The 17,225-nt window shown below is 42.9% G+C and overlaps 1 protein-coding gene across 1 annotated transcript; it reads left to right on the top strand.

The window, feature by feature from the left end:
- The first annotated feature begins 5,883 nt into the window (after window positions 1-5,883).
- On the top strand, window positions 5,884-15,518 carry LOC108799723 (nicotinamide N-methyltransferase-like). The gene is made up of 5 exons (XM_018571621.1): window positions 5,884-6,077; window positions 6,708-6,915; window positions 7,514-7,736; window positions 14,836-14,840; window positions 15,488-15,518. Exons 1-5 carry the CDS (start codon window positions 5,921-5,923, stop codon window positions 15,516-15,518), a joined length of 624 nt encoding a protein of 207 aa, XP_018427123.1. The 5' UTR covers window positions 5,884-5,920.
- Window positions 15,519-17,225: the final 1,707 nt, after the last annotated feature.

The following is a 17,225-nucleotide window of genomic DNA, read 5'->3' as shown; positions in this document are numbered from 1 at the left end:
GGTGTAAAATAACAAATATATACTCACCTGATCCTCTATCATGCCTGGCTGCTAGACTGGTCCCTGAAGCATCTCTCCCCCTAGGCACTGGCCGTGGAATGCCCCTCTGTGTCCTTATATCCAATACACCGTATTAGATGTAAAGACTCGCTTTTCATTAGACCCCCCGTAGCAGAGGGGGTGAGCCGCTGTGGGGCCTGTCTAGCAGTCAGGCAGGTTCAAGGATCAAGTGAGTATATATTTTTTTATTTTATACCTGTAGCCCCCTACTGGAAAGGGTGCTATTAAATTTAGTGATTGTCAGATTGTATGCAGTCTGATATTAATTTGTAGTCTGGGTTCATTTGGCTTTCCCCTAGACAGTCTGTCATTGCTTGCCATTTGTCTGCCACTAGAGGTACTGCAGGGTGTGCCCTGGTCACTGCTTTGAGTGGATATCCCTCTCCAGCCAATCACTGTTAGACAATGGCCACTGAGCATGCTGGGGGAGGAGATAAATACTTGGGGTGGATCATGTGAGCTATCTCTTCCTCCCCCGGGCCCAGCCTGTGGAGATGCTGTGATGGATTGTCTGAGATGGATAGGCCTGAAGCCTGGGGACTAGCCATGTGATGACCCTGGAGCCTGAAAGCACCAGGTCCAGTGGTTGCTACTGAAGACAAGGATTCGTAACTACTACCTCAAGTAATGCAGTGTCAGGTGTTCTACCTGGTGTGCATGGAAGCAGTAACCACACTCTGCAAAGGATAATCCTAACCCTCTTCCTCTCTCCCTGAAGTTTTGCAATAAAAGTTTCAAGCATCATACCTACAGTCTGGACCTCACTTCAATTGATCACCAGAAAGGGTGGTAAGTGCTGATGGAGAAAGCGAGTGAATGTATCCCTAGACGAGAAGAATTTGGAGTTGCCGTACCCCATAGCAACCGACCATAGCACTCAAGGTGTGCTGGTGCGCTGTGGATCCATAATACAGGTAGGGTTGCCACCTGTCCAGGATTCACCCGGACAGTCCGGGTTTTGAATGCTGTGTCCGGGTTTCATGGCAGCAGAAACCCGGACACAAGATGTCAGGCAGTCAGGGGCAACCAATATTAAGACACGGGCTACTGGCCCCCCACTAAACATAGTCTCAACTGTGATATTTACATATGAATGGGTGGCACTATTTACATATGAATAAGCCGTGACTCATTCGCCCCCAAAAATGTCCAGCGTGTCGCTAGAGCGTTCGGGATTCGCTTGAAGAAAAGGTGGCAACCCTAAATACAGGGAGACCCATTATTTCATTTTACTGTAGATCACCCCTTCAGAGCCACTGGGAGTGTTATCCTGTGCTGGGATAGTGCTGACCGAGGAAGGGGAGCGCTACACACCCTAGACCGAAACAAGCACTTAATTCTTGCAGCGTGGGGTAGCTCTGCTGCAGGGATTAATTTATCATTTTCCTGGAGCTGTTCTTTAAAACAAATTGTATACAGTAAAGCATGATCCCAAACATACTGAAAAACAGATTTAGGACTTACATACACTTAAACTTAAACCCTTTCCCTAAAGACTGTATATGCCAAGTCACAGTGTCGTGTTACAGTGCTGCTGAGCTCATCCAAGCCAACAGGAAAGGGAGAGCACTGTGCATGTGCATCCATCAAGAAAAGGATGACACTAAGGGCTGCTTGTCCCAAAGGCTGGTCTGTCCAAATATGGAGACAGGATGGAGCCATGAAAAGCATTTGCAGTTTTGTCATTCCATAAATAGCCTACAGGTATGTTAGCAGAAGAAAGGCATGGTTTCAAAATCTGATTAGCTTAGGATGACACTATTGTGTGAAGTGACTGCATGGAGTGTTAATATAACTGGCAATAGAGTGTATGCCCAGTACTGTGAGTGAAATTTTGAGCATGTGCCTTCCATTAGCAAGGCAGGGTAGGTCGGGTGCTGGCGAAACTTACATACACTGGTATGAATACTGCACTTATGCACTTCTGATACCCCAGCAGGCTTGCTTTCAATTATAGACATATGCATTTTAGGCATTCACCAGAAATGTAGGACCTGAAGGTCTATAAACTCTTGTGTTACAGCCTCCTAGTCATCGGTTCTCCAGGTGATCTCCAATGGTGACAGCAACCGGCCCATGCTACTTTTTCTTCTCCTAGTGGTCAATCACTCTCATGCTCCACACTAGATGGGGATCCACCTGGACCTCTCCACCTTCTTCTCCTCTCCACATGAAAGTTGGTTTCAGCACACCAAGTGAAACCTGATACACAGTCACAAAGTTTAAACAAATTAAATAATAAATAAAGCATAAATCCAGTTTATTATAAAATACTAAAAACAACATTGGCGTTAGAATGCCAGCTCCAGTAATCTGACACGTTTCATCAATTGACTTCATCAGAGGTGCTGTGCTTGTTGTGTAACTATTACTTATTTTTATTTGTCTGGAACATATTACATTCAAATGCAGTATTGCTATTTGTGAACACATAGGCATTTCTGCTTGATAGCCATGCAAATGGAGCAAATGTAGATAAATAGAAAGTGCCTCCGCACTCCCCGAAAATAGGAATCACCCGCACTCGATAATAACTTTCACATAACACATGTCCATTTATTTGGACAAATCGTCACAATGAAAAGAGCCAACGTTTCGGGGCCACACAGGGTCCCTTCATCAGGGCGAGAAGATATGTTTTCTGCCATGCACATGGAGCACACATTCTTCAACTGTACCCACAAACCCACAAACGTAACCATATTTACATTCTATATATATGTAGCCCCATCACCCTTTGTGAGGTGGCTACTAGAAATTTAGTGATTGCCAGAGCTGTAGTGAATCTGGCTGAATTATAGTTGGCATTTATCTGGTTAATTCCAGGTGTTCTGGCATTGATTGTACCTACTTGGGTGGAGTGGGACTCTGCTGCAGTGTGGGACATCCAATGAGGGACACTTTGAGTGTGTGTGCAATTCACCAGCCAATCACGGGGGCTATGATAGCTAGTGATGCATGCTAGGACAATGCATATATACTCAAGGGAGGTGCCATATGCTCAGTCTAGTGCCAGCCATGGATTTGTCCTGGTTGGGGTGCTGTCCAGCCTGTGTGAAGATTGAATTATCACATACATTTATGTGAGTGCATGCATGTCTGTATAAATCTCTGGTACAGATGTAAATATCTTTGAATACTATTATATATAGTTGTGAGGCTACAGATGTTTTAAATATATTTTTTACTGTTCTGCAATAATTTTGTGTTTACTGATAAATACATTTACATGTATCCATTATATATTTATCTTTTGTACCCTTTAGTCCTGATAAAGGGGGACTGATGAGCCTCTGAAATGTGTTGGCTATCGCTATGACTTTTTATTGTAAGTTTTTAACTCTTTTATGAACCCGTAATTTAATATGAATTAATGAAGAAAGTGGAGGGCCAAAGCTTGCTTTTTTTTTTGCAGAAGTCAAAGTATGAGTAATAGACCATCCCAATTTTTAGGTCTGCTGAAGCATTCCAACAGCTAACTGAAAATACATACAGGCACCAGTAGGTGTCAGCTATACACTTGTGATGTGTCATCTGCTTATGTTAGAAGGTCAGTCCTGCATGCTTTGATCAGTTTCCCTGCATCTGACACAGGCAATATTTATTACAGTGAAACAATACAGGGTCTATTCACTAAGCTGCTGTAGGCAGCCGAGTGACTCACCGACCCCAAGCGAAGTGAGCCGAACGCTGTTCGGCTATTCACTTCAGGTTTGTATGGCTGATTTCAGCCGTACATCGGCTGAAATCAGCCGTACCTCTGGGTGGCTTTGTGTGGCTTCGGGTCGGCCAAACATGCTCAGCATGTTCGGCTGACCCGAAGTGCAACTAAGCCGAACCTCCGGCAGGCTACTCGCTGCTGTTCGGTCTATTCTCATAGAGTGAATAGCCGAATGCGGCTGAGCGGCATTTGGCTCGGCTGTTCTGCTTGGTCCCTCTGTGGGACCGAGCAGAATAGAAAAATAGTTTAAAAAGTAGAAAAGAAAAAAAGAAAACGATTGTGTGGAGCTAGCAGTGACAGCTAGCTCCGTCCAACTGTTTTCTATTGGCAGGCGGTTCTGCTGCCGTAAAAAAAAATATATATATATTTTCTCCATAGGAATGCATTGCTAGATTCCTATTGGCTATTTCAATTTGCAATAGCCAATAGCAAACTAGCTATTGCACCCGCCCTCTGCTGCTGTCAATCACTAGAGGGGACATGATGGAGAACTGCAGGTCCCCTCTGCTCGGCCAACTTCGGGAGCTGTACGGGCTATAGTGAATAGCCCGTACAGGAGCCCTTCGGTTCTCCTGAAGCGAAGGGGTCCTGGGGCCGAAGCTAGCCGAAGGATCCTTCGGCAGCTTTGTGAATAGACCACTATGTGTTCATTGTCCATACCAATATATATATATAAAATAATACTGCTAAAGACCACTTTGCTGAATTGGGTTGCCCAGGAGGTTTACTGAAAATATGTAGCCCAATTATGCTTTCAGTTTAAAGCTGCCCATACGCCTTGCGATAATCGGACGAAACTTTTCATCCAATGATCGAACCGTCGTATGATTTTCGAACGGCGGCCTCATCCTGCCCTGATTATCGCAAGGTTGAATCAGCAGTAATTAACAGAAAAGCACCTGGACCAATTGCAGTAATCGACTGCACGTATTTTCGTCTGCGCATGTGCAGTGGAAATCGTACGCATTTTTGCAGTAATCGACTGCACATATTTATAACGCCACCAACCTTGCAAAAATCGTACAATCGACCGAAGTTTTTCTAACCTGCTGGTTAGTCAAAAGTCAATCGATTGTACAGTATTTGCGGTTGTACACTGCCCATCAACCTTACGAATATTGGACGAAAACACGATTGCATACGAAAATCGGCCGATATTCATAAGGTGTATGGGCACCTTAATTCAGCTATATACCTTCCAGGTGCATCAAAACAAAAGGTGTGAAAAGTCTAACATTTTTTTTCCTCAGAAAGCAGCCACAGCCTTAGTAGAAAAGCCTGTCCACTGCCAGCATCTCTGTATGGAAGCAGTGGTCTGCCGGCAGAGGTCGAGCATTCCCCCAGAGCTAAAACTTGGCAATCAGCAGTTTTGCTAATGGGAAAACTATGGAAGATGTATTACTGGGGTAGAGATGTTGATATATTGGTGAAAAATGGTGTCAAAGGCTCCAACCCCTGTTTATAGATGTTATTTTCAGTTACCTTATATGGTCCTTTTACTTATTTTGCAAACAATTGTCCTCTCTGTGCTAAATGCACCTCAGTGTCCTTGCAAAAATGTCTGTTCTGCATAAGGTATAGGAAGACTGCTGTGTCCTGTAGAGTTTCACCTCCTATGCCAGGCCATGCATCTGTTGAGAGATTGTGTTGTCTCCCCAATCCACAGGCCATTGCAGTACTCACTACACTATAGTCTATATACTCGGTTCCTTTGGCTTGTGTTTGGGTGTTGGGGCTAAATATGCTGAAGGAAAATTCATTGGAACTAAAGATTCTGTTTGGATGACTAAGGAGACATCTTCAACTTTACATAACAAGTCCAGATGAATGTAACTAACTACTACTAGCTATGCCAATAAACATTTATGCCATTCTGTGATCTGTTAATTATGTCTTGTTGCTAATATACTGTATGAAGGTGTTTCCTTCATCTATCTCTGTGCTGGAAGATACACAACTTTTTTGCCTGAAATATATAATTAGTGGCAATAACTTAACTGAGAAGGATGTCACGCCTGTGTTTATTTCATATTGTGCAATATATATGTACAGAACATATAAAGGATTACAGTTCCCGTGTCAGTAGCTCGTCAGCTGCACTTTATAGATTTAAGCAACTTTGAGTAACATGGAGAAGAAATGAGCACGGAGAGCCCATTCTCATCACCTCAAACCTACATTGATGAGTTTGACCCTGTAGATTACTACAGAACATACTATCACCCTGAAGAAGGAAGTTTTATTGGAGAATGGCTTGAGTTTGTACTGCGGAACCTTCATGAAACTTTCACCTCAGGTAAACGACTGATTATTAGCCTTATTTCTGCAAAAACTATCACTTACACTTAAAAAAAATTAACATGGAAAATACAATCATGTTGTTTTTTCAGAATTTTTAAATTTGATTAATTATATTTTTGATCTGTACTATGCTGATTATCAAATTTCTATGTGAATGCAATTATTACTGCAAACATTAGCAAAGTTCCCATCTTCAAATGATCAAATCTTCCTGACTTACAATGTGGTGGGTCAGTCTGATGAGTTAGAGGTACCATTTCGTCAAATTTGTATGATATGTACTGGAAATAATCATGCTATTGTGCCATTTTGGCTTAACACATGTTCCCAGCACACAGCAGTCATCCCTGTGATACCTTAGGTGGATTTCAACACTCCAGTAGGTCCTCATTCACTGTAATCAGCTCCCATTTAAAATGGAGAGGTGGAAAGGACTAAGCACAACACCAACTCAGTAGGTTAATATCAAGATTATTTTATTTTACAGGTCCAAACTGACAAGAACACTGTTACTAGTATTTCAGTATTATCCACAATGTTACCAGAATAGATTACAATTTTTCTGGACTCCTTTTTTTTTTTTAAAAATGGATGATCCCATGTGTATTTTTCTTTGTCCCCCAAGGTGGTGTTAAAGGAGACCTATTAATTGACTTTGGAGCTGGACCCGCAATTTACCAACTTGTCTCTGCTTGTGAAGCTTTTAACAATATAATCACTTCTGATTTTCTGGAGCAAAACCAAACACAGCTACAGAAGTGGCTGAGGAAGGATCACGATGCACTTGACTGGACTCATATTGTCAAGAGGGTGTGTGAGCTGGAAGGTAACAGGTGTGTTACAAATGTGTAATAGTTGTAAATAGGATAATGTGCCCTTGTAACTTCTATGCTCTTTTCTCACCCCCCTGTATATACTGTACCTTAAACAATGTAACTAAATTGATATTTACTTTACTAAGTTGCCAGACTCCACAGTTGGATACGGGGGTAACTTCAGTAATGTAAATTACACATTACCATATTATTACCATAGCTATTACGTGAGAAAATGGCAAATGAAGGCCAGGTGAGAATTTTGTCTAGCTGAAACCTACAAAATGTTTCACACAAACAAATTTAGAAAAAATATGTACATTTATAAATATAAATTGTAACAAACATAAGGTATTAAATCACATGTAGTCTGCATGATATTTAAATAATTATGATAGTATGATGGCTTCTAATAACTTGATGTATTGATGGAACTTATCTTCCCCAGTCCAGCATTGACAGAGGATGTTAAATGAGACAAGATTTTTACTTAGCTTGGTGCCAGGAGCCCTGGTTCCTTCCATACATCGGTATGGTGCTAATTTGGCATTGAAATTATTTTAAATGTTTGCAATCATAACACTAAGAAAACATAATCTACACTGTGCTCTTTTAGTGACAATGAGAGCTGTAAGAAGAAGGAAGAAAAACTCAGGAGAACGGTGACAAAAGTCCTGAAATGTGATGCTCTGAAGGAGAACCCATATGACCCGGTGAAGATGCCACAAGCTGATTGCCTGATCAGTTGCCTCTGCTTAGAAGCCGCCTGCAAAGATGTAGAATCCTTGACCAATGTGTTGAGGAATTTTAAGAGCTTAATTAAACCAGGGGGTAACATAGTACTGCAGAGTGTACTTAACTGTACATATTACTATGTTGGTCTAAATACATTTTCCTGTCTGCCTATTAGTAGAAAAGAACTGGAGGCAGCATTTAAGGAGGCTGGTTATGAAATAATGAAAATAAAAGTCATTCCATTTACTAAAGTTCCAGAGAAGGACGTCTGTGATCAAGATAACTATTACTTCGTCCATGCCCGTAAACCATGTTCACAGGGCTAATGACCCATGAACTATTTACAACCAGGTCCTAATCAGTCATTTCTCCTGTTGCTTTTCACATGAACAATATAATTAAACCAGCTGAAACAACACAGTGTAATTAATTCCTATGCCAAGCTGAAACTTATTAAAAAAGATTTTGTATTCCATTATTTTTAGCAAAAGTTATGACATTGAAGGTGGTTCTAGGTATTGATAAGGGCAGGTGCAGTAGCACAGAGACACAGGGGGTGATTTACTAACCTAAACACACACACACACCAGGTGTGTGTGATTTTCACACAGCAAAACGTATTTATCAACCAAAAAGTCTCTAAAAGCATATTTCCACTAATGCCATATATGGAAAAATCATGCACATGATGCATATACAGTATAATGCTGCTTCACAGTTTAGACAAAAATGGTTAGCTCATGCATTTACATTCCTTGCATTCATCAACGCAAGCAACACAACATAGAGCTAATTTACCCAACATCACCTTGGAATTCCTTCAGAGCTTTGCACAACACACCTGCTGGGTGTGTACACATTACAAAGGTCTTTAGATTCCACCCATAGATCATGCTGGGAGGGAACACACTGCAGAGGTGTATACACGTTCGTGGTGTGTTTATAAGGTTAGTAAATCAACCCCACAGAGACTGCATTCACAGCTGATACCGGTCATTTTTTGGCCACAATCTACCCCAGCCCACAGTGTGTTACACTTTCTACTACGGTATGTAGAATGTGTGACCTAAGGGATGTTGTAATATGTAGCCCGATCAATGACCACAGCTCTATCTCAAGAGATCTTTCTTTTGCATAAACTAATATTATTATAGTGTAGGCTTGTCGGTTTAGTCACAGTATGGGGGGGGGGGCAAAGTCTGCCCTGGGGCCACAACCCATATAACTACACTTGAGGATGGATGCCACTGATCCTGACAACTATTACTATGTCTTTGTTTATAAACCATGCCTGTTAGGTAAATGATAATAAAGTGCATGTATCCTGGTGAATTTTAGTGATTGCTTTAATAAAAACGTGACTGCATTTGTTTGTATTTTTTCAATATCTGCCTAAAGTTTAGATTTAATGGGATCCTTTGGCCGGGCTATGGCCATTTCTGTCATTACATGTTCTTGTTGTAAATAAGCTTTAAACAAGCCCTCACTGACCTCTATAGCTACAGGCACTGTGGAGTGATTCATCCTCGAGTTCAGAGCAGAAGCACTGAAGTCAATTTTTCTCAGCAGCTCAGCTCACCCTGTTGCTGCTCCAAACATTAGTCTGTTTGTATAATTTACTATAGCTAGGGCCAGACCTACCTTTACCCACAGTTGGCATATGCATATGAGTAGCTGCAGCTTATCCAAGTAGTCTCAGCCAGGCATTTTTTTCTCATCATTAGTAGAAATACAGTCTTGCATGCTAACGTTTAGGCTAGGTTCACACCTAGGCGGTTTTAGCCGGGCGATATTGTGCAAAACACATATTCCCACTGAAGTCAATGGGGCCTGTTCACACCTTTGCGTTGTGTGGCCAAAATCGGTTGTCACGTGGTTGTGGTCCCATAAACATCTCTATACATTGAAAGCCGTATGGTTTTCGCACGGTTTTCAAAGCAAAATCGGGTTAAAAAAACCTGCGCGAAAACAGTTAATCGTCCCAATCGCCTAGGTGTGAATCTAGCCTTAAACATCCCTGACCTATGTTTTAAAGTTCTTGAAAAAAAATATAACAACTTAAGTTTAACTGAGCCTTGGATTGATGTAAGAGGGACAAACAACCCCCCAGCCATGGTGCCAGTGGTCCTTTTCATTAGTATAAGGGAGCTCAGTCAAACATTGCTTTCAGTGGATTACTTAACCAGGCTAAGTTAACCTATAATCCCATTATTCCTCTCCCACATATTCTGTGCCCAGCCACCCCCCTGATTAATAAAATTAATGGATTCCTTACCCCCTTCTCAGGAGGAGGGAAATAGTTGAATACCGGGAAGAGTGAAGCCAGCTCAACTATATTTATCTTGCTCAAGTGACTCTGCACTCTGCAGGATGACCCACACTTCCAAGATGAAGTAAAATTTAGTCTTTTATTTGTCCATATCTAAAAGCATTATGACCGGCATTACACATGAATATGGGTTATAAAGCTTGGGATGTTTACTTATTGTATTACAGTTGAATGGCAACTGATTTTTACTGCAGTTGGACATCTAGGATAGTTTGCATACAGGTTAATACATGCAAGAGTGTGCAAGCAGTGAAATGTGTATAGTGCAGATTTTAATTCTGTCTCTATACTGAACTGTCCAAAATGCCGGTGTGGGTCAGTGAATGATACAGCACAAAAAATAAAAATAAAGGAAGCACAAGCGCACTAATCGTGGTGGTGAGACAGGTTGGGGGACTGGGACAGGGGAGATTGGCAATGCTTGGTGTGCTGCTCCTGGTGTAGTGCAGTGGTTCTCAACCTGTGGGTCACGGCCAAAAAGTGTGTCGCAACCCCCTGTTGAGAGGGTCACTGCGTGCCTTCTGTTGTGCTAGGTGAGAGGCTTCTCAGCCTCTTCATAGGGCAGAAGTGTCAGTTTGTCTCCTGCGCCACCAGATGTGCCAAAGCTACCAGAGAGCCTCACTGACCACCAGCGAGCCCACACTGACCACCAGGGAGCCCGCACTGACCACCAGGGAGACCGCACAGACCACCAGGGAGCCCGTCAGATCTGTCAAAGAGTCCCGCTGTGAGTGCATACTATTCATTTATTCATACAGATTGTCATCTAGGTTTTACACATGACCAGCTTGCTGTTTGTTCCAGTGTTTTACTCCCGCATTACTCCCACATTTTTTAAATACAATTTACTTCTTCTACATGGCAAACAGAACATGTAGACCTAATTTTTCAGTATAAAATATTGCACAATAGTTCATGTGTTTGCATAACGAATAATGTCTTGGTAAGCTCCCCAAGCAGCTACAGTATATTGCACAATAGTTCATATGTTTGCATAAAAAAAATTACTTGGCAATCTCCACAGGCAGCTATATGTACTTTTCTGTTCTGTCCAGACAAGAAACTGCTTTTGCTCAGAGAGAACCTTTTAAAAGTTTACTATCCCATCCATACCAGGGTGTATCTAAAACTCATGTGACCATCATTTTACAATAGAACCCTGATGTATGAATTATTTGATTAAAGAACAGATTTGTAATGCTGGCCCTAGTTCCAGAAAATAGAAACTATAGCTGACAGGTGAAGCATAACCTACTGGTACTTGGTTGCCTTCAGGGCTTATTACACAATGCTATAGTTTCTGGTCAGTTGGCACAAAGGACTGAGTGAGGGTAAGGGTAAGAGTACCTGTGGTGTTCAGCAGTATTAGGCATGGACTCTAGAACAGCTAGTGAGTTTGTCATAGCCAAGCCTAGTGGTTGATGGCAGTCATGACAGAAGATATGCATCATACAGAGGTAGTCTGAGGTCAGGGCAGGTAGCAGATGAACCGTAATTCAAAGACAGTCTGAGGTCAGGGCAAGCAGCAGGTGAAGCATTATCCAAAGACAGTCCAAGGTCACAGCAGGCAGTAAACAATGTGTAATTCATGGTCAGGCAGTGATGAAGGCAGACAGCAAATTATGGAGTACTCCAGTACAAGACTAGGGTCAAGAAAAGCCTCTACTTTCAGGATCCAGGTTCAAGATATATAGCATGGGGGACAGTCTAGACCAAAGTATCACAAACCCAGAGTCCTGGGCTTGTGATGTTCAGATATAGTACTAGAGCAGGGGTGCCCACAAGGTCGATCGCGATCTACCAGTCGATCGCGTAGCGATCACTGGTAGATCGCCATGTCCTCTCCTCCTGCCACTTCTCTGGACCCCCGCTGCTCTCCCCAGCGGGGTTCCGAGAAGAAGTGAAGGAATCAGCGGCATTTTAGACCCCTAATATTTCCCCGAAGCCCCCCCCAAGAGTAAAAAAAAAAAGAAAAATGATGAAGAAAAAAAAAGAAAAAGAAATAATGAAAATAAAATAAAATATAGTAAAAAAAAATTAAAAGAAATGTTGTGTTTTTCTTGCCTCAGGTGCAAAAGGAGCTGGCTACGGCTATGCTCCCGTGGTGCTCGTGCGGCTGCCGGCTGGATGTGTCAGACACTGCAGATGGAAAGGTGCAGGACACCCCATGTGCAACGTCAGCCACACGAGCACCACGGGAGGACAGGACGCCGGGACCTGTAGGGCGCACTGGAATGTAAGCCGGCCGACTCCCTGTGTTCAGGATCGGGAGGGGGTGTGAGGCTGTATTGAAGTCAATGGCATGGCCCACAGTGCGATCGCCCGCACTCGGAACGCAGGCATGTTAGTGCCTTCATTCCGGTCCAGTGCGATCTGCAAAAATAGTGCACGCAGCATTTTTGCGGATCGCACTGGACTGGAACACAGGCACTAATGCAGGCGATCGCACTGTGGGCGAGGGGCCTGCCTGCGAGGCCTGGCTGCGGTGCCTAGACTTGCCACCTGTCCAGGATTCACCCGGACAGTTCGGGTTTTGAATGCTGTGTCCAGGTTTCATGGCAGCAGAAACCCGGACACAAGATGTCAGGCAGACAGGGGCAACCAAAATTAATAAAGGGTCTACTGGTCCCCCACTGTACAGTCTCGACTGTGATATTTACATATGAATAGGTGGCGTTATTTAAATATGAATAACCCACAACTCCCAAAAAAATGTCTAGGCGTCGCTAGAGTGTTCGGGTTTCGCTTGAAGAAAAGGTGGCAACCCTAGCGGTGCCATTGACCTCAATGCACCGCCACCCCCCCCTCCCGCCCCTGAATGCAGGTGTTTTTTTCATTGGTAGATCTCAATGAGCTCGTCATTTGAAAAGTAGATCTCCAGACGAAAAATAGTGGGCGCCCTGTACTAGAGGCACTGTAACCAATCAGGCCAAAGGAGGTAGAAAAGGAAGCTCCAAGATGCTGCAATGAGGATGTTGTACAGAGGGAGAGCTGGCCAATGGGCACGGAGGTGACATTGCCTCCAGAACAGGGCCTGTTTCCCAGCAATGGAGACTCAGGCCAAGGAGGAAAGAGCTGCTGATGCCAGCCAATGGGAGCAGAGTGGGAGCATATGGGTTGGACTTGATGGACGTATGTCTTTATTCAACCCCAAATACTATGTAACTATGTAACATTGTCCCCAGAGCAGGGCCTGTCACCCAGCAACTGAGACAGGACAGTACACTAAAGAGTAGGAGCATATCTCACATGCCTAACAAGTTTAATTTCCTTCTGCCGACCAATCAGCTTCTTTCTTTCCTGATGGTAGGGCTGGTTAGAAAGCACAAGGGAGGAACTGATTATCAGTCTGCAACAGACCACACCTGCAGGATTTCCAGGTAAGAAACTTTCAAAAATATTCACAAAAAGCAATGAGAGAAATTTACTAAGACTGGACAATACAGAATCTGGAGTGGCTGTGCATGGCAACCAATCAGCTTCTAGCTTTCATTTCAAGGCTGAAGATAGAAGCTGACTGGGGTCCTATGCACAGCTGCTCCAGATTCCATCTATTCCAGTTTTAGTAAATTTCCCTCAATGTGTTTAAGAAAACTGTAAATCGTAAGGCATGATGCTAAACGTATTTAAAAAAAGCTTCACAAAAAAACATTATTTGCTCAAACAACAACTCAGGGCTACCCTCACACTGCAAGGGTTAAGTGCTAATTTTGGCCTAGTGTGTAAAATAACAAAGATATGCTCACCTGATCCTCGATCCTGCCTGATCCTTGATCTTGCCTGGCTACTAGACTGGTCTCCAAAGCCTCTCTCCCCCTATGCAGCAGCAGTGGAATGCCCCTCTGTGACCTCATATCCAATACACTGTATTAGATGTGATGACTCACATGTTACTGGAGTGGAGGGGGAAAAAGGCTGCGGAGGCCAGTCTAGCACCCAGGCGGGATCGAGGATCAAGTTATTATATCTTTTTTTTTTTATACACCTAGACCAAAATAAGCACCTATCCCTTGTAGTGTGGGGGTAGCCCAAATGCAAGTGTAGCGCTCACCCCCGAAGGAGCCGCTGAATATGAAATGGGTTCTCCTACCTGTTGGTTCTAGCTACCCGTCCCCTTGGATCAGCAACAGCACACTGACACTCATGGACAGAACGGCTCGAGTCTTAGGGTCTTTTTAGGGTTATTTATTTGCAAGATCAATAGGAGAGAGAGGGTTTAGGGTCTGTAGGATGCCATTGGAATCTTCTGAGGACAGCTTTCTCCACTAGCAACCGCTAAGGCCGAAATCACTCTGATCTGGTCCCAATGACCAATAGTAGTAGTAGTACTGTGAACCGATACCTGGAATAGTGTGTGGGATCTCCCTTGTGGGTCCCAGACGGACGCTCGCACCAGCTCCTCTGCGGTACCCCTCAACAAGCGGACTCCTCCCCGACCCAGCTTCCATCAGGTATTTTCCTTAGCAACAGGATCTGGAATCTCTGTGCCCTCAGCATCTGCAACTGCCAAGGAGCACTCCAGTTTAGTGGTAGTATCTTCTTAGAACAAGGCACCCATCACCTGCCACGTGTATGGGCCCAGCAAAGTATCAGTGTATCCTAGGCCTCTAGGCCCCTCAGCACCTGCCATGTGCTGAGGCCCAGGCCATTTGCTCTGCATCACACACAGTCCTCCTAGAGCGAGGCCCCTAGGGGAAGAGAGCTCTCCACAGTGTCCCCAGACCTTTTATTACCTGCCCTCAACCATGCCTCTGAGTCATCCTACTCAGGGATTGGCTAGGGCCAGGTGCATAGTCATAACCTGAGGGTGGATCCTCCCTCACTGTATGCCAAGGCTCCCTTTTCCTCAGCAACAGGAGGAGCAATCAATCCAGCAGATTCAGGGACACCTATAGAATGCAGAGCTCTGTATAATCAGCATCTAGACTGGTTACAGTCCAGGTATCTCTAAATTGAATAGCGACATTTTAGAGGGCGCTACACAAGGATTAATTTATCACATTTCTGGACTTGTTATTTGCAAAAAACTGTATACTGTTAGGCATTAGTCAAAACATACTGATTAATAACGTTCAAATATCACATTTTCGTTTATTTTGACAAATCGTCACAATGAAAAGAGCCAATGTTTCAGGGCCACACAGGGTCCCTTCATCAGGGCGAGAAGATGTGTTTTCTGCCATGCACATGGAGCACACATTGTTCAACCCACACACCCACAAACTTATTCATATTTACATACTATATACTGTATATGTAGCCCCCATCACCCTTTGTGAGGTGGCTATTGTAAGTTTTTTTTATTGTTAGTTTTTAACTGTTTTATGAACCCGTAATTTAATATGAAATATGGAAGAAAGTGGAGGGCCAAAGCTAGCTTCGTTTTTTTTGTAGAAGTCAAAGTATGCGTAATAGACCATCCTAATTTTTAGGTCTGCTGAAGCATTCCAGCAGCTAAGTGAAAATACATACAGGCACCAGTAGGTGTCAGCTATACACTTGTGATGTGTCATCTTTTTATGTTAGGTCAGTTTTTGATCAGTTTCCCAGCATCTGACACAGGCAATATTTATTACAGTGAAACAATATGTGTTCATTGTCCATACCAATATATATAAAATAATACTGCTAAAGACCACTTTGCCGAATTGGGTTACCCAGGAGGTTTACTGAAAATATGTAGCCCAATTATGTTTTCAGCTTAAAGCTGCCCATACACCTTGCGATAATCGGACGAAACTTTTTGTCCGATGATCGAACCGTCGTACGATTTTCGTACGGCGGCCTCATCCTGCCCTGATTATCGCAAGGTTGAATCAGCAGTAATTAACAGAAAAGCACCTGGACCAATTGCAGTAATCGACTGCACATATTTATAACGCCACCAACCTTGCAAAAATCGTACAATCGACCGAAGTTTTTCTAACCTGCTGGTTAGTCAAAAGTCAATCGATTGTACAGTATTTGCGGTTGTACACTGCCCATCAACCTTACGAATATTGGACGAAAACACGATTGCATACGAAAATCGGCCGATATTCATAAGGTGTATGGGCACCTTAATTCAGCTATATACCTTCCAGGTGCATCAAAACAAAAGGTGTGAAAAGTCTAACATTTTTTTTCCTCAGAAAGCAGCCACAGCCTTAGTAGAAAAGCCTGTCCACTGCCAGCATCTCTGTATGGAAGCAGTGGTCTGCCGGCAGAGGTCGAGCATTCCCCCAGAGCTAAAACTTGGCAATCAGCAGTTTTGCTAATGGGAAAACTATGGAAGATGTATTACTGGGGTAGAGATGTTGATATATTGGTGAAAAATGGTGTCAAAGGCTCCAACCCCTGTTTATAGATGTTATTTTCAGTTACCTTATATGGTCCTTTTACTTATTTTGCAAACAATTGTCCTCTCTGTGCTAAATGCACCTCAGTGTCCTTGCAAAAATGTCTGTTCTGCATAAGGTATAGGAAGACTGCTGTGTCCTGTAGAGTTTCACCTCCTATGCCAGGCCATGCATCTGTTGAGAGATTGTGTTGTCTCCCCAATCCACAGGCCATTGCAGTACTCACTACACTATAGTCTATATACTCGGTTCCTTTGGCTTGTGTTTGGGTGTTGGGGCTAAATATGCTGAGGTATGTTCCGAAAATTCATTGGAACTAAAGATTCTGTTTGGATGACTAAGGAGACATCTTCAACTTTACATAACAAGTCCAGATGAATGTAACTAACTACTACTAGCTATGCCAATAAACATTTATGCCATTCTGTGATCTGTTAATTATGTCTTGTTGCTAATATATTAAGGTGTTTCCTTCATCTAGCTCTGTGCTGGAAGATACACATCTTTTTTGCCTGGAATATATAATTAGTGGCAATAACTTAACTGACAAGGATGTCACACCCGTTTATTTCATATTGTGCAATATATATGTAGAGTACATATACCTATTATACACTTAGGTTTTAACACAAATTGTAAAACTATTGCTTTCCGTTCAATAAAATCACACACATGTCACAGTATGGTTGAATGCAGATGTTTAATGAAAAAAACAGTGAGCCATTAAGTACTGTATCCAGGGCTGGATTTATCCTCTCTGCTACCCCAAGGCCAGGTTCCTCAATGCAGCCCCCCACCCCGTCAACGCCCCCTCAATGAAGAATGGCAACCAGATGGCAGGGTTGGTTTGAATTTGTTTAATTTTTTTCTTTCTTTTTTTTAAACTTTTTTGTTATTTTTGTTATTTTTTTTCATTTTAATTTTTT

This window comes from Nanorana parkeri, unplaced genomic scaffold (assembly GCF_000935625.1).
Source record: "Nanorana parkeri isolate BGI_ZX_2015 unplaced genomic scaffold, ASM93562v1 scaffold1795, whole genome shotgun sequence".
In the NCBI taxonomy this organism is placed as follows: Eukaryota; Metazoa; Chordata; class Amphibia; order Anura; family Dicroglossidae; genus Nanorana; species Nanorana parkeri.
Note: the sequence above shows the minus strand (reverse complement) of the source record. Positions and strands in the feature narration are given on the sequence as shown.